A 23,690-nucleotide genomic window follows, 5' to 3' on the forward strand; every position below is an offset into this window, starting at 1 on the left:
AGAGGAGAAACAATTCTAGACCTAGTCATTAATGGAGCGCATGATCTGTGGTGCAGGAGGTAATGGTGATGGGGCCGCTTGATAACAGTGATCATAATATTATCAGATTTGATATCGGCTTTGGAGTAAATACAGGAAATCCAATATGTTAGCATTTAACTTTCAAAAAGGAGACTATGATAAAATGAGAACGGTAAAAAAAAATTTAAAAAGAGTTAGAGGAGCAGCTGCGAAGGTAAAAAATTTACATCAGGCTTGGATGCTGTTCAAAAATACCATCCTGGAAGCCCAGGCCAAATATATTCCAGCTATTAAAAAAGAAGGAAGGAAGACCAAATGACAGCCAACATGGTTAAAAAGTGAGGTGAAGGAAGCTATTAGAGCTAAAAGAAAAGCCTTCAGAACATGAAAGAAGGATCCGACTGAAAAGGGGCAGTCAGGGAAGACGAGGTCATAGTGGAAAGATTAAATGAATTCTCTGCTTCGGTCTTTACCGAGGAAGATGTGGGAGAGATACCAGTGCCAGAAATGGTATTCAATGCTGATGAGTCAGAGAAACTGAATCAAATCTCTGTAAACCTGGAAGATGTTGTGATGGGGCAAACTGACAAATTGAAGAGTAGCAAATCACCAGGACCAGATGGTATACATCCCTGAGTACTGATAGAATTGAAAAATGAACTTGCAGAATTATTGTTAGTAAACCATCACTTGACCCTACCTGTCCCTCCAACTACCGCCCCATCTCCCTCCTACCCTTCCTCTCCAAAATACTTGAGCGCGCGCCGTTCACAGCCGCTGCCTTGATTTTCTCTCCTCTCATGCCATGCTCGATCCACTTCAATCTGGTTTTCGCCCTCTACACTCGACATAAACAGCACTCTCTAAAGTCTGTAATGACCTGTTCCTTGCCAAATCCAGAGGCCACTACTCCATCCTCATCCTCCTCGATCTATCCGCCGCTTTTGACACTGTCAATCATGATTTACTTCTTGCCACACTATTCTCATTTGGGTTCCAGGGCTCTGTCCTCTCCTGGTTCTCCTCCTATCTCTCCCACCGCACCTTCAGAGTACACTCTCATGGATCCTCCTCCACCCCCATCCCGCTATCTGTTGGTGTTCCCCAGGGATCTGTCCTTGGACCCCTTCTCTTCTCAATCTACACCTCTTCCATGGGCTCCCTGATCTCATCTCATGGTTTCCAGTATCATCTCTATGCTGATGACACCCAGCTGTATCTCTCCACACCAGACATCACCGCGGAGACCCAGGCAAAGGTATCAGCCTGCTTATCCGACATTGCTGCCTGGATGTCCAACCGCCACCTGAAACTGAACATGTCCAAGACCGAGCTCATCGTCTTTCCACCAAAACCCGCTTCTCCTCTTCCTCCACTTTCTATCTCAGTTGATAACACCCTCATCCTCCCCGTCTCATCTGCCCGCAACCTCTGAGTCATCTTTGACGCCTCCCTCTCCTTCTCTGCGCATATCCAGCAGATAGCCAAGACCTGTCACTTCTTCCTCTTTAACATCAGCAAAATTCGCCCTTTCCTCTCTGAACACACCACCCGAACTCTCGTCCACGCTCTCATTACCTCTCGCCTTGACTACTGCATCTTACTCCTCACTGGCCTCCCACTTAGCCACATATCCCCCCTTCAATCTGTTCAGAACTCTGCTGCACGTCTTATATTCCGCCAGAACCGATATACTCATATCATCCCTCTCCTCAGGTCACTTCACTGGCTTCCAATCAGATACCGCATTCAGTTCAAGCTTCTCCTTCTTACCTACAAATGCACTCAGTCTGCTGCCCCTCACTACCTTTCTACCCTCATCTCCCCTTACGTTCCTGCCCGAAACCTCCGTTCACAGGACAAATCCCTCCTCTCATTACCCTTCTCCACCACCGCCAACTCCAGGCTCCGCTCATTCTGCCTCGCCTCACCCTATGCTTGGAACAACCTTCCCGAGCCCTTACGCCAAGCCCCCTCCCTGCCCACCTTCAAGTCTCTGCTTAAAGCCCACCTCTTCAATGCTGCGTTCGGCACCTAACTCTTTCAGGAAATCCAGACTGCCCCAATTTGACTGCCCCTATCAGACTGACTGCTCACTTGTCCTTTAGATTGTAAGCTCTTTGAGCAGGGACTGTCCTTCTATGTTAAATTGTACAGCGCTGCGTAACCCTAGTAGCGCTTTAGAAATGTTAAGTAGTAGTAGTAGTAATATGTAATTTATCTTTAAAATCAAGAATGGTACCTGAAGAAAGGAGGGTGATCAATGTAACATCAATTTTTAAAAGGGTCCAGAGGTGATCCACAAAATTACAGACTGGTGAGCCTGACGTCAGTGCCAGGTAAAATGGTAGAGACTATTATAAAGAACAAAATTACAGAGCATATTCAAAAAAATGGATTAATGAGACAAAGCCAACATGGATTTAGTGAAGGGAAATCTTGCCTCACCAATCTACTACATTTCTTTGAAGGGATGAACAAACATGTGGAAAATATATCCTTTCTTAACCATGAAGTAAATGGAGTACCTCACTCAGACTGATTACTCCCCAAGGGAACCAACAAAATGGCCCTCAACTGGAGAAGTCATTGTATGATTTTGGTGACCACTGCCTTTTTGCTGCTGAGTCACAGGGATGCACCATAAAGGCATCAGAAATGGGTTCTTTCAACTCTAATGTGGACCCTCTTCAGGTAGAAAAGATGAATATGACTCCCCTCTCACCTGGATCACCCTGAAAAGGATCTGTTGCAATTCATTGGGCACCTTGAACAGGAGAATCCATGACCTTCATGGGCTTTGAGAAAGGGCTGACTCTTGTGAAACCTGCAACAAGTAGTAAGAGGAGAGCAAAACCTTCCCCAATCTCTAAGATAGGCCTGTCCTGTAGACCTTATGAATGATGAGCAGGAATGATAGGCAACCTCTGAGGTCTAGGTCCACCCAGATCTTTCACAAGTTTTACTAGGTCCTCCCCAAACAGCAGCTTGCCTCTGAAAGGGATCTTGGTTAGGCATGCTTTAGAGGCTGAATCTACAAACCGATTAAGAAGCCAAAACTACCTGTGTGCCACCACCATGGAGGCCATGGATCTGGAACCAATTTGCAACAGATCACACAAGACATCTGCCGGGAAGGTACCTCTGGACTCTCTGACACTGTTGAATCCAACGCAGTAAGGTGCAGGTGACACACCCTCCACAGATGGATGCCTCAGGGCCAACAAAACAAATACATTTCTAAGCGGAAGTTCTAACTTCCTATGCCAAGAGCTCTTTAGGAATGGTAGTATTATGCATGATCACCATTATAAACACATTAACTATTGAAAAGCAAAAGAGGGGATCTAAATCAAAGCAAAATCTTCTCATGACCCAAGTCCCTTTCAGAACTGCTTCTGGAGACTCACACTCAGAGGACCATCTTCCTGGGGGCTTTATGGAGAGATAAAGCTCTAGACGACATATGAAACGCATATGAAACCCTTCTAAGACTGAATCTCCTTCTGCCCTCTCCTCAGTGGCAGGATCCCCAATCTGTACAGATGACATGACCCTGTAATCTTAGAGATAACTCCTCTTTATGGAACACAATAATAATCAAAGATTCTTTGTCCTCATCCCTACAGCGTTCTTCCTCCTCCAGGGAAAGGCTACCTACTGAACCACCCCCCTCCTCCTCAGCACCTCATTCCTCCTTCCGAGGTGGGAGGAACATGGTCCTGGAGACCTCCAGAAAACCAAGTGAACAACCTAGGGATGTTTTGGGCCCTGTTCCTCTCCTGGATCCAATTTTAATCAGTCAATGAGTAACCTAAAATCTCCTCTACTAGAGAAAGCCTCAGAGGACAGGAAGCCTTCTGAAAGCATTACAGAAGGAAAAGGAACTGCCCTCTGTAACTAGAACCATACCAAGGGCAGGACAGGGGGTTCCCCAACAACCACTGACTACAGTGGCAGTGATATCTGCCTCACAAGAGACATGCCACCTGGCCCCAAAATGGCTGCAGGTCCTGCTGGACAGGAATCAAAGATTGCCCTAAACATGATATTCTTGTAAAATACATGTCTACCCCTTCTGGCAGCATAGGGCCATATCTCCATCATAAGTATTACAGTAGGAGTTGCCAGTGCTGCTTCTCTGTGAGCTCCCACACAAACACCCATAGCCATGATCAGGCAAAAATCAATTAATTATCATCAACCTGGTCACAGGGAAACCCCTTCTCAACCCGCCTGACATCGGGAGATCCCTTCATGCCCACAGAGGGTTTCCCCAGCTGATGAAAGTGGCTGCTGCTGCTCCTTTTCCTGTCTTTTTTCTTTTCTTTTTCAAAGCACAGAAGTCCCAAATGAAAAAAAGCCAAAAACAAAAAAACCCCTAAATCCTGTTTGTCAGGGAAGCGGGGGGAGGGGAGGGGTTGAGTGGGTCCAAAAACCACTATTCACCCCTCCTGATAGGGTACTGAGGCTGCTGTATAAGGAATACTTTGCCTCACCAAGATCAGGACCTACATGGCCTGACCCTGAGGCAGGGGCAGAATCCACAAGGTTAATCAGACGAAAAGGTCCTTATACTTACCTGAGGGCCACAGGCTTGACAATAATAAACACCTGTTGCACCAGTCCACACTGCACCCATCTGTTGGAGGCAGAGAGCACTGGAAAGCTCCAGGGCTGCAACAATCTTGAGCTAATGATGTTGTTACTGGACAATTCCAGGCTCTCTGCTTCTACTTGCTGATAAGGGGACATAGCCCGTTGGTCTGAACTACTCTAGCAGGATAAGGAAGAGGATAAACAGCATAAAATGTATTGAACTTTTTTGGGACCTTGCCAGGTATTTGTGACCTGGATTGGCCACTGTTGGAAACAGGACACTGGGCTTGATGGGCTTTTGGTCTGTCCCAGTGTGGCAATACTTATGTATTTATTTGTTACATTTGTATCCCACATTTTCCCACCTATTTGCAGGCTCAATGTGGCTTACATAGTACTGTAATGGTGTTCGCCAATTCTGGTATGAACAAATACGAAGTGATGTTGTGGTAGAATAAAGAACATGTGCAACAGACACATTAGGGAATCGTAGGGAGGAAGAGTTAAGTTATGTCCAGTACGAGCTTTGGTTTCATTGTGTTGCAGGGTTCAGGCATTTAAGTTGGATTGGTAGGTTAAATGCCTTTTTGAACAGGTTAGTTTTTAGTGATTTCTGGAAGTTTAGGTGGTCATACGTTGTTTTCACGACGTTTGGTAATGCGTTCCATAGTTGTGTGCTTATATAGGAGAAGCTGGATGCATAAGTTATGAGAGAACAGATAGAGGACAAAAAAAAGACAGTAGGAGATGGGAAGAAAGGAAACATTCTATGGAGTAGGAGAAGAGAGATCAGGCCTGGATTTAGGCCTGTGGTTCCCAAACCTATCTTGGGGAGAACCTCAGCCATTTCAGTTTTCAGGATATCTGCAATGAATATTCATGAGATTGATTTGCATGTACTGCTCCCACTGCATATATATTTCTCTCATGCATATTCAGTGTGGATAACCAGAAAACCTGACCGGCTAGGGTTCTCCCCTCAGGACAGGTTTGGGAGCCACTAATTTAAGCATAGGTAACACAGGCAACTACCCAGGGCACCAACTTCTGTAGATACCACATACCTGGCTAAACAAGAGCCTGATTTTGTTTGCTTTAGGATTGTGCTCTATAATCTCTGGGGGAGAAATCTCTCTTTCCCGCCATTCTTAGATCCTGCCTATGGGCACCAATATCTTAAATCCAGTCCTGAGAAACATTTACAAAATAGGAAGAACATAAGAAAGGGAAGAGACAATACCAATGTGGACAAAAGAGACAGAAAAGGAAGTCATAATATGAAAATATGGGATTTTGTGTTTAACTTAAACTTACTTTCCATTACCAGATTACAAAAAACAATATCTAAAGTTTATTTTTTAAAAAAGGCCCAATATTCGCAAAAAGATAAGTTCCTAAATTTCTTTCCTATTTACAGTCTAACACATGAAATAAAAGTCGTACTACTAAATTCGGGCCTGCTATTCATTTGCCTAGATTTATAAATCTTATTCAGGATAATTTTTTTTCTCTGTCCTAAATCCACCTGACACTCATTTTTAAGCTTCTAAATTTAGAAGGTTACTGAAATTTTGAGCATAAATTTAGGAACACAGTTCTACTAGATGTTCAAATAAACTAAATTAGAAGCCCACATCTCAAAATTAGGAGAATAATTCATTTAAATGTTGGTCTCTTAGAGCTTTTCCCTAGATGTCTTTCAAACAAATTCTCAGGGTGCTTACTGTCTGTAACTGTAAAACCTTTGTGAGGCTGTTTACTGTCAGAACACTAGTATTATTCTGAACAACCAAAGGCATTAAAAACTATTTTGCAATAGCCCTGGCTGAGAGGATGAGAAAAGAAGTACACCTGTCAAGCTTCATTATAGGCTTCAGAAAGTTTTAATGCTAGCTCTGAAGAGAACTATTTCAGAAATGTCCAGGGTTTGTAACACCATACAAAAAGTGCTTTGAACATTCTCTTAAAAAGACCTACAAATGAAAACATGCATATAGAAGTACATCACAGTAGTTTCTCATTTCAATTCTGAGGTTATTACCGGCTTAGTGATGTCAAATACTACTATAGCAGCTTGGGCCCCTCTGTAATACATAGGTGCAAGACTGTGGTATCGTTCTTGACCTGCAGTGTCCCAAATCTCAAACTTTACTGTTGTGTCATCTAAGCACACCGACTGTGCAAGGAAAGCAGCTACAAAGAAAATAAAAACAAAATGCATAAACATTCCTAAGCAGTGATATAAGGTACAATTTCAAAAGCTTAGCTATGAAAAATAAGGAATTTCACACATAGACTGGCTGAATGCACTTAACTGGATTTTTTGGCACACAGTATTTATTATTTCTTTACTGATGTACTCTGGCTTATATTCATCAAAAAGACAGAACAGAAGTGTTAAAGTATTACTTTTTTTTTGTTAAGTGCACAAGCTCCTAATATGCATAAATTTAAAAAACCCACAGCAGGGGGGATGGGGATATTCAGGGGTGTGGTGCCAATTTAGCCAAGTAAGGTAAAATTAGTTCTTACCTGATAATTTTCTTTCCATTAGTCCCAACAGATCAATCCAGAGACGAGTGGGTTATGTCCCTCTACCAGCAGGTGGAGATAGAGAGAGCCTCAAAGGTTTGCCATATATGGACCTGTGCCTCCATCTTAGCCTCAGTATTGTCGATACCAAAGCAGTGAAAGAAGAAATAAATCCAACATAAACACCCTCTCCTGCCCGTACATCGGCCAAGTAGGCATCATCTCCACTGCACCCGAAGAAAAATCTCCAAATTGAGAAACTGTAGCTTGATGGCTCAATGAAAATCTCAAGAACCTAAACAAAAGAAAACAGCCCCACAATCAATCAATGACAAGAAAGGGAGGGCCTCTGGATTGATCTGTTGGGACTAATGGAAAGAAAATTATCAGGTAAGAACTAATTTTACCTTCCATAGCGTCCCACAGATCAATCCAGAGACGAGTGGGATGTACCCGAGCAGTTCACAATTAGGGCAGGACAGCACAACTCCTAAAGAGAAGAACAGAGTGAAGAATACCAGCGTAGCACTAGAGATGCTGCCACCAAGGAAAAAGTACACCCAACGGTACACAGAACCAGGCCACCAAAGGGAACCAAGACCCAAAACCCCATGTCAAGCTGATGAAATAGCATCACCGGGGAAAACACTCCAGTGGCTGGGGAACCCTAGAGTTTCCTCAACCAGGAAAGAACCAATAAGGTCTACCGCCTGCGCGGTTACTCCTACTACACAGAACCCCCACATGGAAGATTCCCGGACCAGAACCAACTAACAGCAAGAGTGAACTGCAAAGGTACCTGGCAAGGGCATGTATCCAGTCGCAGACTTGGATAAAGAAACGGAGCCCGCAAAGATCGAGTGAAATTGAAGGTATCAACTGGTAAAGACGGACTCCACCTGGACCATCGGGAAGAGCGCAGAAGAATAAACCCACCTGGCTCAGAACACCACAGCAGAGCCCTTAGGCCCGTCAAGAACCAAGGAATCAGTAGGGGCTAGCTGCTCAAGAGACGAAGATCCTTCAGCAGGAAACCAAGAGTCTCCAACATGTAAACCGGAAGAAGCTGTACAGAAGACCACCTGGAAAGACCAGAACTAGGTCCACCGACAAAGCGGTAAAGCAGTAGCCAGCCAGAACAAAGGGCTATAGCTAGATGGCAGAAGGCCTGAAGGGCCATCCAAAGCAGCCCCTAAGTGGTCCTGTGTACCGGGTCAGCACCGGGAAAAAAATCCAAGAGGTCAGCCAGAGAAGAAACGCCAAGCCCAGCCAAGGACAGAGCACATGGATCAGGCCATCCTGACAGAGATGGAGCCACGCCCAGCACAATGGCCAAATTTGCCACTCAGCCAGACTCAAATGTCGGAACCAAGGGAAAAGAACACCGACAGACCTCTGGAGAGCGGAATTCCGAAACAAAGTGTGGAGCCACCACACACCTCTGCTGAGGGGGCCAAGATGGGCAACGCTCCCCACCTCTGCCGTAGCTAGAAAGGCCGTACAGATGCATTCCAAGGTGAAACAGGCCTCGCTTTCCATAGATAACACCGGGTATGTCGTCTGTAGACGAACTAGGGCTCGGCTTCTGAAAAGGAACAAAATCCGACTTCCGTAAGAAGACTCGACGTCCGAAGACAGAACCGGATCAGACGTCCTGAGACGGAGCAGAGCCCGACGTCCAAACACGGAGCAGGAACAGACACCCGAAGACGGAGCAGGTCCCGACGTCCAAATACGGAGCAGGGACAGCAGCTGGAGAGCAGGACCTGACATCCGGACACGGAGCAGGGCCCTACGCCCAGAGGTGAAGCAGGGCCAATGCCCGGATGTAAAGAAGGCCCGATGTCCAGCGACAGAGCAGTGCCCGACATCCGGAGGGAGCAGAGCCTGACGCCTTGAGGCAGAACAGGGCCCGACGCCCAGAGATGCAGCCGGGCCCAACGCCCGGAGACGCAGCTGAGCCCGACGCCCAGAGACGCAGCCAGGCCAAAGAGACGCAACCGCGCCCACGCCTGGATGCGGAGCAGCGCTCGATGTCCGGAGACGGCGCAAGGTCAGGCTCAACGTCCGAAGACAGAGCAAGGCTCGACATCCAGAGACGGCGCAAGGTCAGGCTCGACGTCCAGAGACGGCACAAGGTCAGGCTCAACATCCGAAGACTGAGCAAGGCTCGACGTCCGAAGACGGAGCAGAGTCCGAAGTTTGGAAATGGCTCCACCTGGTGACTGGAGAAGAATCCAAGTTCAACATCCGAAGAAATAAAAAGGCTCAACGCCTAAGATGGAGCCAGGCCCAACATACGGAATGGAGAAAGGACAGAAGTCCTAGTGGCTTCAACGCTCGGCCCTGATCAAGGAATCATAGCCACAGAGAAAGAAATGCCTCCCAAGATGGTGCTTGCCTATAAGGGCCAAGCACCCCATGGCAAATGACCAGTGTAGCAGAAGCCTGAAGAAAGGTAGACTGCTGGCCCAAAGGAAAGCTGTTTGCAGCAGCACCCAAACCAGCCAAAAGGCAGGCAGAACTACCAGCTCAACCCCCAGGGAGGGGAAGAAGAGGTGCAAACTGATGTAGACAGACCCGAAGACCAGAAGAACCTAAGTATATCCCTATTGGGTAGGAAGAAGGTCTATCCAGAACATTAGCCTTGCAGGAACATTGCATACCACCCCAAATTAAAACAACAACTGAGAGAGTTGGGCCCCACTGTCTATAGCAGTTATAAAAAGAAAAGTCCATAAGCCATTATTAAAATGGACTTGAGAAAATCCACTGCTTATTTCTGGGATAAGCAACATAAAATGCATTGTACTGTTTTGGGATCTTGCCAGGTACTTGTGACCTGGATTGGCCACTGTTGGAAACAGGATACTGGGCTTGATGGACCTTCAGTCTTTCCTAGTATGGCAACACTTCTGTACGTATGTACTTATGAGTCCACGATTCCTTCCGATTCCCTCCGATATAGTCTTTATATAAAATAGTACGTTGCTCCCACGATATTCAATCACTGATGACAGTGCACTGCTCAAACCAACAACCCTTCTGCTCTTCTAATAAGTATTTGGCTATAGACTGTTTGCTCTGCTGTTTTGGGGGGGATCTATTGTGGTAACATTTGCCTGCAGTTTGTGCCAGGTTTTTTTTTTGCATATTTTGAACACGATCGTGTGTTGTTTTGTATTTATCACATTACATTCTTTCATGGTTCCTATTTAATTGGTAAGACTTGGGGTTGGTTTTTTGGAACCAATTGTTTTTCTCTGATAGCGGGAGGTTTTTTCCTACACTGGTTCCTTTTTTCTCCCCATTAGTAACAATAGAAACCGATAATAACTAACTCCATTACCAGTTGAGTGAGTATCACTGTGTGATGCTATTATTCTAATTGGATTTCCTCACTGGAAGAGTTTGAGGTTTCATTTTTGATAAATATTTTTGTTTGGTCTTCTTGGAAATCATGAAGGTCTGTTTGTGTGTTTATTCAAATTGATGGTTCTTGTAATTTTTATATTTTTCAGTTTGTTTCCTATTTTTTATTTTTGGGATTTCTTTTGACGGGGGTACAGATAGTGATGATCCCTGAGAGAGCCTTAGAGGTCTCAAAGGTGGTTTTCGCCCTCTCCACTCAACCGAAACTGCGCTTACTAAAGTCTCCAATGACCTATTACTGGCTAAATCCAGAGGTCTCTATTCCATCCTCATCCTTCTTGATCTTTCCGCTGCTTTTGACACTGTCAATCACAGCATACTCCTCGATATCCTGTCCTCACTTGGATTCCAGGGATCTGTCCTTTCCTGGTTCTCTTCCTACCTCTCCCTCCGCACCTTTAGTGTTCACTCTGGTGGATCCTCTTCTACTTCTATCCCTCTGCCTGTCGGCATACCTCAGGGTTCTGTTCTTGGTCCCCTCCTCTTTTCTATTTACACTTCTTCCCTTGGTTCACTAATCTCATCCCATGGCTTTTCCTACCATCTCTATGCTGATGACTCCCAAATCTACCTTTCTACCCCTGATATCTAACCTTGCATCCAAACCAAAGTTTCAGCGTGCTTGTCTGACATTGCTGTCTGGATGTCTCAACGCCACCTGAAATTAAACATGACCAAAACCGAGCTTCTCATTTTTCCCCCCAAACCCACCTCCCCACTCCCCCCGTTTTCTATTTCTGTTGATGGCTCGCTCATTCTCCCTGTCTCCTCAGCTCGAAACCTTGGGGTCATCTTTGACTCTTCTCTCTCCTTCTCTGATCATATCCAGCAGATCGCCAAGACCTGTCGTTTCTTTCTTTACAACATCCGTAAAATCCGCCCCTTTCTTTCCGAGCACTCTACCAAAACCCTCGTCCACACGCTTGTCACCTCTCGTTTAGACTACTGCAATCTGCTTCTTGCTGGCCTCCCACTTAGTCACCTCTCCCCTCTCCAATCGGTTCAAAACTCTGCTGCCCGTCTCGTCTTCCGCCAGGGTCGCTTTACTCATACTACCCCTCTCCTCAAGTCGCTTCACTGGCTCCCTATCCGTTTTCGCATCCTGTTCAAACTTCTTCTACTAACCTATAAATGTACTCACTCTGCTGCTCCCCAGTATCTCTCCACACTCGTCCTTCCCTACACCCCTTCCCGTGCACTCCGCTCCATGGATAAATCCTTCTTATCTGTTCCCTTCTCCACTACTGCCAACTCCAGACTTCGCGCCTTCTGTCTCGCTGCACCCTACGCCTGGAATAAACTTCCTGAGCCCCTACGTCTTGCCCCATCCTTGGCCACCTTTAAATCTAGACTGAAAGCCCATCTCTTTAACATTGCTTTTGACTCGTAACCACTCGCCTCCACCTATCCTCCTCTCCTCCTTCCTGTACACATTAATTGACTTGATTACTTTATTTTTTGTCTATTAGATTGTAAGCTCTTTGAGCAGGGACTGTCTTTCTTCTATGTTTGTGCAGTACTGTGTACGTGTTGTAGCGCTATAGAAATGCTAAATAGTAGTAGTAACTTATTCTTCAAGTACTCTGGCCCATTTTGTCTGATTACCTTGAAAATCAAACAGAGTTTTAAATTTAGCCCTGTAAGGTACTGGTAGCCAGTGTAGCTTTTGCAGGAAGGGTGCAATGTGGTTACACCACTTGCAGCCTTCTATCAATCATGCTGCAGCATTCCAAATTAACTGGAGCTGATACAAATTATTTTTTTGGTTTGGCCAGTGTACAGGAACAACAATAGGAACAATACAGGGCATTACAGTAGTCTAGTCAATATTCTAACACTATTTGTGTAGGTATCTTGTGATAAATGAAATGGATATGTCATAACATTCAGTGTGGATATCAGTGTCCATCATAAACACACAATATGAAACCAAATTATAAACTAATGAATGGCTGCACTGAGAATGAATGCCTTGTACCAGCATCATGTCATTGACTGCTGCAAGAGAATAAAACACTGTACAGTGTTATAACTGGCTGTTATAGAAATAATCATCATAAAACACCATTGCACTGATCAGTTATAAAGAGAATGACTACCTGTGAGCAACATTAAAGTGACTAGCTAATGTGAAAAGAAACACTACCAAGCAGGATAACAATGACTAATTGTAGTAAGAATAAACCCCAATCAGAAAATACATTAGAGTGATTAGCTAAAATTCAAACGTATCAAAATGGGGCAGAGGGGAAGACAAGCTGAAGCAGGGAAGTATTTGTTGCTCTGTAAATGTTTCACTTTCTATTCTTTCCAGCCCAAAGAAAATTAGAAAGAATTATTTAAGAGAAGTTGAGAAAATGTCTGTCTGAGGGCAAAGTAACTTTTAAAAATGTAACAGGATGGAATGAAACTTGGCAGGTGGGGGAAAGCAGTAAAATGCACAATGAGATCAAATATATGCCAAAACGGACTAGAGGTTCCAGAGAAAATAGCCTGCCCCTCTTCCCCCAAAAAATGGTCCAATGCATTTCAATTGTATGAGAAGGTCCTTCTATATCAAAGAAGCTTATCATATAATTAAGCATAGTAAACAGGAAATACCTCCTTTCAAAGTACTCTACTTTCCTAACCCCCCCCCCCCCTCAATTCTGTTGCTGGGAGATTTCAATGTGCCGGATGTAGATTGGAAGGTTCCATCTGCGGAATCGGAAAGAAGTAGAGAGATCGTGGATGCTTTTCAAAGTGCTCTGCTCAGACAAATGGTGATGGAACCCATGAGGGAGGGTGCGATGCAGGATCTGGTGCTCACAAATGGGGATAGTGTGTCAAATGTCCGAGTGGGTGCCCACCTGGGCAGCAGTGACCATCAAACGGTTTGGTTTGATATGACAGCTGAAGTGGAGGGCAGCTACTCAAAACTAAAAGTCCTGGATTTCAAGCATGCTGACTTTAGTAAAATGGGGGAATACCTGAGGAAGGTGCTGATGGGCTGGGAGGACAAACGAGAAGTGGAAGGACAGTGGTCTAGGCTGAAAGAAGCTATAAATAGGGCCACAAACCTTTATGTAAGGAGAGTAAATAAAACAAGAGAAAAAGAAAACCGATATGGTTCTCCAAGCAAGTGGCTGAGAAAATAAAGGCTAAAGAGTTGGCGTTCCTGAAATACAGAAAAACTCAAGAAGAGGAACACGGAGAGAAATACCGGATGAAACTGAAAGAAGCTAAGAGAAAGATCCATCTGGCGAAAGCGCAAGCGGAAGAACAAATGGCTAGAAAGGTAAGGAGGGGTGACAAAAATTTCTTCAGGTATATTAGTGAAAGGAGGAAGACTAAAAAGGGAATTGTGAGACTGAAAGATGCTGCGAACCGCTATGTACTGTAGATAATGATGAAGAAAAGGCAAATTTGCTAAACAGATACTTTTGTTCTGTTTTCACAGAAGAAAATCCTGGAGAAGGACCGCGATTGACTGGCAAAAGTACATATGAGAATGGAATGGATATAGCACCGTTCACAGAAGAGAATGTGTATGAGCAACTTAAAAATCTAAAGGTGGATAAAGCCATGGGACCAGACGGGATCCACCCCAGGATATTGAAGAAGCTCAGAGAGGTTCTGGCGGGTCCTCTTAAAAATTTGTTTAATAAATCCTTGGAGACGGAAGAGGTTCTGTGGGAGTGGAGAACAGCGGATGTGGTCCCTCTTCATAAAAGTGGTGATAGGGAAGAAGCTGGAAACTACAGGCCGGTAAGCCTCACTTCGGTTATTGGAAAAGTAATGGAAGTGATGCTGAAGGAAAGGATAGTGAATTTCCTGGAAGCCAAGAAGTTGCAAGATCCGAGACAACATGGTTTTACCAAAGGGAAATCGTGCAAAACGAATCTCATTGAATTCTTTGACTGGGTGACCGGACGATGCTAAGATTTGTAACAGAGTGGACACCCGGGAGGGAGTGGAAAACATGAAAAAGGATCTGCAGAATCTAAAAGAATGGTCTAAGGTTTGGCAATTAAAATTCAATGCGAAGAAATGCAAAGTGATGCACTTAGGGAGTAGAAATCCATGGGAGACATATGTGTTAGGCAGTGAGAGCCTGATATGTACAGATGGGGAGAGGGATCTTGGGGTGATAGTACCTGAGGATCTGAAGGCGACGAAACAGTGTGACAAGGCGGTGGCCATAGCAAGAAGGTTGCTAGGCTGCATAGAGAGAGGTGTGACCAGCAGAAGAAAAGAAGTGTTGATGCCCCTGTATAAATCATTGGTGAGGCCCCACCTGGAGTATTGTGTTCAATTTTGGAGGCCGTATCATGCTAAGGATGTAAAAAGAATTGAAGCGGTGCAAAGAAAAGCTACAAAAAAGGAATGGGATTTGCGTTACAAGACGTAGGAGGAGAGACTTGCTGACCTGAACATGTATACCCTGGAGGAAAGGAGAAACAGGGGTGATATGATACAGACGTTCAAATATTTGAAAGGTATTAATCCGCAAATGAACCTTTTCCGGAGATGGGAAGGCGGTAGAACTAGAGGACATGAAATGAGATTGAAGGGGGGCAGACTCAAGAAAAATGTCAGGAAGTATTTTTTCACGGAGAGAGTGATGGATGCTTGGAATGCCCTCCCGCGGAATTAAAAAATGCGTGGGATAAACATAAAGGAATCCTGCTCAGAAGGAATGGATCCACTTAAGCTTAGCGGAGATTGGGTGGCAGCGGTGCTAGTGGTTGGGAGGCGGTGCTAGTGCTGGGCAGACTTCTACGGTCTGTGCCCTGAAAATGGCAGATACAAATCAAAGTCAGGTATACACATAAAGTAGCACATATGAGTTTATCTTGTTGGGCAGACTGGATGGACTGTACAGGTCTTTCTCTGCCGTCATCTACTATGTTACTATTGTCGGGGGTTACTGAGAGGACGGTCACAAGGAAAGTGAGAGCGGCCCAAGAAAGAGCAGAGGAGGCAAGCACATGCCCCGTATGAGCAGGAAGCTTGCCCTCTGGTAGTTAAAAGAGTAGGGTAAGGAAGGGATAAGGCTAGGAACTACCGAACTCATAATGCATCTGACCCAAAACAGTACGAGCAAGCAGTGGGGGAGGAGGAGCAGGATTGGGAGATGACTTCCAATCAGGGTAATGATGAACAACTGGGGGAGCCTGAGTGGGAGGAGGAGGTGATGGAATGGGATAAAGTGGAAGAGTCAGGGGAGAAGGAGGAGGAAGGAATGGATGTGTCTGCTTGGGCTCAGTCTAGAGGAGCCAAGATGAGAGGTTTGCTGGCTGCTGTCTTTCCCAAACTGAGTGGTTTTGGAAGAGATGAATTTAGACAGTTGAGGAAGAGGCTGTGGTAGAAAGTAACCCAGAGATTGAGGCACAGAAGAGAGTGAAACTGCCGGCTGGGTGGAGAAAAGGAAGATAACATTGAATTGCTTTGAGCTTTATGTTGCAAGACAAGGAAGGAATCCTTGGGGTAACCCTGTGGATATTAACAAGGGTTAATGATTCAAATGTGAACTTTATGCTGCAATTCAAAGAAGGAATCCTTGTGGAACCCTGTGAATATTAACAAGGGTTAATGTTGAAGGAGGAAATAGCATCAGGTATTGCAAGAAAGATGAACTGTGTTGTGTGAAAATAAAAAAGGAATTCTTTTAAGATATGACTGAAGTCTTTGGTCATCCTTTGAGAAAATGCTATTCATAAAAACCACCTTGAGGTATGACTCAATGAAAGGAGGATACGGAGGTGGACCTCAGAACGGAGAGTTGCCCGGGGCAGACGGAGCAGGAGGCGTAGTTGGAACAACCTGGCTAAGCAGGGTCGGTCGTGGCCCAGGAGTGGAAGGGTGACTGGCTGACACTATGTTACTATGTAATTCCCTTATCCCACAAACGTACCCTTTGCTACTGCCCCACTCCACAAACTCCCTTACCCACAAGAACTACTCCCCTGAAAATTACCTCTACAACTTCCTCTATCCCCATTTAATATCCCCCCCCCCCCAACAATTACCCCACCAATTACATACAAATCTACATATGAAGACAGGTTAGAAAGAACTCCCTGAGCCATAATGTGCATACTTTTTCCACTTGTTATGAACAGATCTTCAAAGTTTGTAAAGATTTTCACACGAAGAACTGGATATACATGGATTTTAGTCGCTAATAAATTCTTCATAAGAAAAGTGGTCTGAAGCAATAAATTGACACCTATATCCCATATATGGCGATTTAAGTTATGTGCGCTAATTTGGCACATGGCCAAACTGCATGCACACAACTTAACAAGCTAATCAGCGCCGATAATTGGTACTTAACCAATCAGTGGCACTAACTGGATTTTAATCAGAATTAATGCACACCTTTCTAGGCATATTCTATAACGTAGAACGTGTAAATTCTAATGCGCATAGTCAAAAAGGGGGTGTGGCCATGGGCGGGTTGTGGGCATTTCAAAAAACTATGCGCACTGTTATAGAATACACCCGATCTGCGCCTTACTTAGGCGCAGGTATTTAGGCCTAGTTTTAGGTGGCCTAAATGGTTGTGCCTAAATTTTAGTTGCAAGAACAGTGTGTGAGCATATTTTATAAACTATGCATAACTTTAGGTGTAGTTTATCGAATCATGCTATCTGTGTGGTTTTACAGCGCCGATTTTTATGGTGCCATATACAGAATTCCCTCCATAGCGTATATAAGTGAAGCAGACATGCATTCTGATTGTTTTTATTTTAAATGTATATTGTTTGTGTTTTGGGCACATGATTTTATAGGTGCTTTGGGGTAATCCACGTAGGTGATCTATTAGGTGAACTGCAAATAATATTATTGACAGGTGTTCATCTCTTGTTGACAGGATTAGTACCTTGTAGTCATTATTTATTTGGACTGTGTTGTATCATCTGCTTCTCTTTGAATTTTGGCATCTTTCATAGTAGCACATGTACCCATTTAAAAGGGATATCTAACATCACTAAAATAACGCTTATATTTATGAAAGAAAATTCTAGTTTGAATATAAAATGAATCACTGAAAAAGAAACAAAACTGTTCTAGAGCCAGTGGAACATCTCCTTCACAGACAGATGAGACCTATTTTCCATGTCCTTGTGCCTTTGAATTGCATCAACTGTATCCAATAATAGCCAGTACTGCAGCTGTCCATCTATTTTAAATAGATTCCAAGTAACAACACTCATGTAACAGAATACCAGTGAATAAAAGAAACATATTGGAAAATCAACTTAGAAATGCTTGAAGATAAGATCATGTGATAACTCACTGACTCAGGATTAAACCATCAACTAAAAGTCAGATATGTTTATGTTTATTAAAATTTTCTGAATCGCTTTTTTTAAACACATAAATCAAAGCAATGTACAATACAAAATAAAATCAATAATAAAAGAGGAACACCAGTAGTATATAGGAAAGAACACAAACATGTCAAGAGCAATCATGTACCAACATGCAGGTGATTCACTGTATCAAGTGTATGTTTTAGTGAAGAAATAAGTTTTTAAGGTAACTTTATATTTTTTAAAGGAAGGCTCTGATCTAATGTCCAAGGGAAGATTATTCTATAGAAAGGGGGCCATAAAATAAAAGGCACTCCTTCTTGTAACCTCCCCATAAGCCTACCTTGGACTTGGTAGAAGTAATCTATAATTGTTCATAGAATGCAGACAACACACAGGCACATAAAGAATGGTTAATTTTGCTAGATAATCTGGAAGACCAGTATGAATCGAGCCAGGGTAAGAACTAGAACTTTAAACTGAATTGGGAAGCTCATGTAGTTCATTTAAGCGGGAGGGGGGGTGGTGACATGGTCCCCACACTTAGCCAAACATAGGATCCGGGTTGCGGTATTTTGGAGTGTTTGAAGGTGCTTTACTTCAAAACTGGAGAGTGTAGCGTAAATAATGCTATAGTAATCTAACCGCAAACTGACAAATGAATGAAACAAAGTATGCAGTGCAACAAAGTCAAGAATATCCTTGACAGATTTCAACTTACAGTGAGAAAAGAACCCACTCTTCAAGACTGAAGATAATATTTTACAAGCTAAATTATAATGGACTATCACCTCTTTTTTCTTGCTGGCCATTGCTCTCCCTATCTTATGCCACTGAGGTATTTAAACACCTAATTTTTATAAGGAGACAAATAGGCAGTGAGAAAAAGGAAGTGATAGTGTCTGTATAAGTCCCTGGTGAAATCTTGTTTAGAGTACTGTATATAATTCTAGAGACTACATGTTCAGAAAGATATAAACAGGATTGCGTAAGTCCAGAAGGCAACTATTAAGACAGTCAATAGTCTTCATCAAGGAAGATCTCAGTGTATATATTTTGGAAGAAGAGGGGAGATATGATAGAGGTATATAAATATCACCATGACATAAATGCACAGGAGGTAGGCCTCTTTCCTTTGAAGTGGTGGAGATCAGCATTGTATCTGTATTCAAGAAACCATGGGACGAAGACAGAGGAACTCTAAAGATAAAAGATAGTAGAGATTAGCAGTTGGTGTGGATTGACAGACTGGATAGGCCGTGTGGAGGGTAATCCTATAAATGGGTGCCCAGTTTTAGGCACCAAGAATGCACCTATTTGGAGCATATTTTATAAAGAAAAGTAGGTGCCTACTTTTCTTTATTGAATAATAGGTCAAAACATGCCTATATTTTAGGTGCAAGAACTTATACCAACCATAGAGCAAGAACTGGTGTAAATGCTGGTGTCTACAAAAGACCCACCCAGAGAGAGAACTCTTGGTTTTAAAACCAAGAATTCTCATCTTCTTTTCTGAGTATCTCAAAGTCGAGAAAAACTTGAACCTAAGACCCCCCAAAAAGTGCATTCATATATCGAAAATACAAACGAAATAAATTGTTTCTATCTGGTTTCAGAGCAAGTGTCACTAGAAGAGTCATCCTTTCCGTTATAACCTCTAATGAGCTCTGCAAAAATTTAGTGAGGTTTAAATCAGGTTGAAGGTCCACAGAAAAGGTTCTCAAGATTCCAGATAAATATTGGGCTCTGACTATGTGTGGAAGCCCCTCAGTCAGAACTCCCAATATTTTAAGGAAATATTTCTTCAACCTATCTAATTCTGGAATTAATGGAGATTTAGGAAAATTTAAAAATCTTAAGTTATTCCTTCTTCCATTATTATCTAAATATTCTACCTTCCGAGCTAGAATATCTCTCTCCCTGACAGTCACTGAAGCAAAACTCTGTAGCTGTTTAATTTCACTATCTATTAAATCAATTCTAGATGACTGAAGATCCAAATTTCCAGATACAGTCTGACAAGAATGTTTAAGATCAAAAACTTCGCCCCTAACAGAGCTAGTAATTTGAAGAAGGGAAGAATTCAAACCTTGAATGGCGTCCCACAAGGACTCCAAGGTCATCACAGCAAGTCTTGTTAAGCCTCCAGGTTCAGTAACAGCAGTTCCCAGATTCAAAGGGATAACAGGCTCAACAGCCTGCACTTCCCAGATTTTCCAACACCTGGGGAACAGGCAGTGACAGAACCTCCTCTTGCAGCCAGGGAGACACTAACCACTTCAGGCGTCTCACTACTCAACATCACCACCGAGCTTCCGGGTCTTGGAAGAGCTGTGCTAGAGGGAGGGCTGAGCAATACTCTTTCTATGCTGCGATCTTGCAGGGAAACCGCAGATCCAACTGAAGCGGGTGCCGGCTCTTCCAGTGCTTGAACGCCAAATCTATTCAGAGTTGACTGGTGAAAGGTAGGATTACCTCCCGGGCTAGACGAGGAAAAAGCCCTGGTCTTTCCTTTCCCCATGTCTCTAGCATGGGGAAAGTCTCCACAACGTCAGGTGAACTCTCGGGAGGTCAGGAGCTTACAAACGCCTGACTGCTCCAAATGCCATCCTGATCGCCTGCAGGGGGTTATTTAAAAAATGAAGGGTGCCAAGGCCCCAGGGGCTTGGGCACAGAATTCTATAAAATCCTCCAAGATATTCCTATTCCACCCTTCATTCATATGAATAACTCAATTAGGGAAACTCAGGTCATGGGTCCCATTTTGAACCATGTTTACATGTTCTCCCGAAGTCAGGTAAGGACCCGGAGTTGGTTGGGACTTTTAGGCCTATCTCCCTTTTGAATCAGGGTCTTAAGATCGTGGCAGACATGCTGGTTTCCAGGCTGGGCAGGTTCCTCCCCCAGCTTATCCATCCTGATTAGGTGGGTTTCGTACCTGACAGATATGCAGCGGCTGTATCCTTTAGCAGGGTGCACATGTGACGGGGGATGCGATTCTGGCCAACTTGGATGCAGAGAAGGCATTCGATAAAGTGGTATGGCAGTACTTGTTTTGGGTCCCCCAACGATTCGGTATTACAGCAACCTCACTGTCCAACTTATTATCAATGATGTCCTCACGGACACTATCTTGTTAGGGCGGGGTATGTGGCAGGGTTGTCTCCTTTCCCCACTCCTGTTTGTGCTATCACTGGAACCCTTGGCAGTAAAGATATGGCAGGAGGCGACCCTGGAAGGCATTAAGGTGGGTGCCCAGGAATATCGAATACATTTTTTTGCTGATATGTTGTTGCTTATCAATATTGCGTCAACTACGCTTTCGCTTCTTATGCAAATTATCCAGGATTTTGGTACCTTCGCAGGTTTGCAGATAAATCTTGGGAAAACTGAGGCCCTCTCCATCACGAAACCCTGTGTATGCCCATGCATGATTTTCCCCTTTCTTGGGTGAAAACTGGTATCAAGTGTCTGGGAGTCAGAGTGCGGACTTTGATTGACTTTATAGGAAAAAGGTTATAGAGAAACAAGAGGCTGTGCGAAAGCTGTGCACGCACTGGAATGATCTGCCTATGAATTTTCTAGGGAGAGTGGCTCTTATCAAGATAGTTATCCTTCCAAAGGTGCTTTACCCATTGCAGATGCTTCCCTTGTGGGTGGCCCAGAGGGAAGAGGGGTTATACTGCAATGTTGTAAATTCCTTTATCTGGCACTCCAACAGGCTTATTTTCGAAAGAGAAGGACGCCCATCTTTTGACACAAATCGGAAGCTGGGCGTCCTTCTCACAGGGTCGCCCAAATTGGCATAATCGAAAGCCAATTTTGGGCATCCCCAACTGCTTGCCGTCACGGGGACAACCAAAGTTCCTAGGGGGCATGTCGGAGGCGTAGCGAAGGCGGGACTTGAGCGTACCTAACACATGGGCGTCCTCGACCCATAATGGAAAAAAAAGGGCGTCCCTGACGAACACTTGGACGACTTTACCTGGTCCTTTTTTTCTTACGACCAAGCCACAAAAAGGTGCCCGAACTGACCAGATGATCACCGGAGGGAATCAGGGATGGCCTCCCCTTACTCCCCCAGTGGTCACTAACCCCCTCCCACCCTCAAAAAACATTTTTTTAAATATTTTTTGCCAGCCTCTAATATCATGCCCAGCTCCATGACAGCAGTATGCAGGTCCCTGGAACAGTTTTAGTGGGTGTACTTCAGGCAGGCGGACCCAGGCCTGCCCCCCCCAGTTACACTTGTGGTGGTAAATGTGAGCCCTTCAAAACTCACCAGAAACCCACTGTACCCACATCTAGGTGCTCCCCTTCAACCATGAGAGCTATGGTAGTGGTGTACAGTTGTGGGGAGTGGGTTTTGGGGGGGCTCAGCACACAAGGTAAGGGAGCTATGTACCTGGAAGCTTTTTCTTAAGTCCACTGCAGTGCCCCCTAGGGTGCCCGGTTGGTGTCCTGGCATGTCAGGGGGACCAGTGCTGTTGACCCCCCCCTTATCCGCTAGTATCTCCGATCTCCTCCTGTCCATCACGTCCTCCGAGTCCGTCGACAAGGCTGTTTCCAAGTACAATGCCACTCTCTCCTCCGCCCTAGACACCCTTGCACCGTCTGTTTCCCGACCCACAAGGCGCACTAATCCCCAGCCCTGGCTTAACCCTTGCACCCGTTACCTTTGCTCCTGCTCCCGATCGGCTGAACGCCTATGGAGAAAATCTCGCACCCATACTGACTTCATTCACTACAAATTCATGCTATCCTCCTTCCAGTCCTCCCTATTCCTCGCCAAACAGGACTACTACACTCACTTGACTAACTCCCTCAGCTCTAACCCTCGTCGTCTCTTCGCCACCCTCAACTCCCTCCTCAAAGTGCCCTCCGCTCCCACCCCCCCCCCTCACTCTCTCCTCAATCACTGGCTGACTACTTCTGCGACAAGATCCAGAAGATCAACCTCGAATTCACCACTAAACCTTCTCCTCCTCTTCATCCTATCACCCCACTCCCTCAACCAATCAACCCAGGCCTCCTTCTCCACTTTTCCTGATATCACCGAAGAGGAAACCGCCCATCTTCTCTCCTCCTCGAAATGCACCACCTGTTCCTCAGACCCCATCCCCACCAACTTACTTATCACCATCTCTCCTACTATCACCCCTCCCATCTGTCATATCCTCAACCTCTCTCTCTCCACCGCGACTAAACCTGACACCTTCAAGCATGCTGTTGTCACACCTCTCCTCAAAAAACCTTCACTTGACCCTACCTGTCCCTCCAACTACCGCACCGTTCACAGCCGTTGCATTGATTTTCTCGCCTCTCATACCATCCTCGATCCACTTTAATCTGGCTTTCGCCCACTTCACTCGACAGAAATGGCATTATCCAAAGTCTGTAATGACCTGTTCCTCGCCAAATCCAAAGGTCATTACTCCATTCTCATTCTCCTCGACCTATCCGTCGCTTTTGACACTGTCAATCACAACTTACTTCTTGACACACTGTCCTCTTTTGGGTTCCAGGGCTCTGACCTCTCCCGATTCTCCTCTTATCTCTCCCATCGTACCTTCAGAGTACACTCTCTTGGCTCTTCCTCCACCCCTATCCCGCTCTCTGTTGGAGTCCCTCAGGGTTCTGTCCTTGGACCCCTTCTTTTCTCTATCTACACCTCTTCCCTGGGCTCCCTGATCTCATCTCATGGCTTCCAGTATCATCTTTATGCTGACAACACCCAGCTTTATCTCTCCACACCTGACATCACTGCGGAAACCCAAGCCAAAGTATCGGCCTGCTTATCCGACA

The 23,690-nt window shown here is 44.7% G+C and overlaps 1 protein-coding gene across 3 annotated transcripts in view; it reads right to left on the reverse strand.

Moving 5' to 3' along the window:
- LOC115474191 (ras-related protein Rab-5B-like) overlaps nt 1-23,690 on the reverse strand; it is a 141,030-nt gene that overhangs the window by 44,922 nt on the left and 72,418 nt on the right. For all 3 annotated transcript variants that reach the window (XM_030209551.1, XM_030209549.1, XM_030209550.1), the window contains exon 3: nt 6,662-6,813. In XM_030209551.1, coding sequence (XP_030065411.1) covers nt 6,662-6,813 — 152 coding nt within the window. The remainder of the gene's footprint in view (nt 1-6,661; nt 6,814-23,690) is intronic.

Source organism: Microcaecilia unicolor, chromosome 7 (genome assembly GCF_901765095.1).
Source record: "Microcaecilia unicolor chromosome 7, aMicUni1.1, whole genome shotgun sequence".
Lineage (NCBI taxonomy): Eukaryota > Metazoa > Chordata > Amphibia > Gymnophiona > Siphonopidae > Microcaecilia > Microcaecilia unicolor.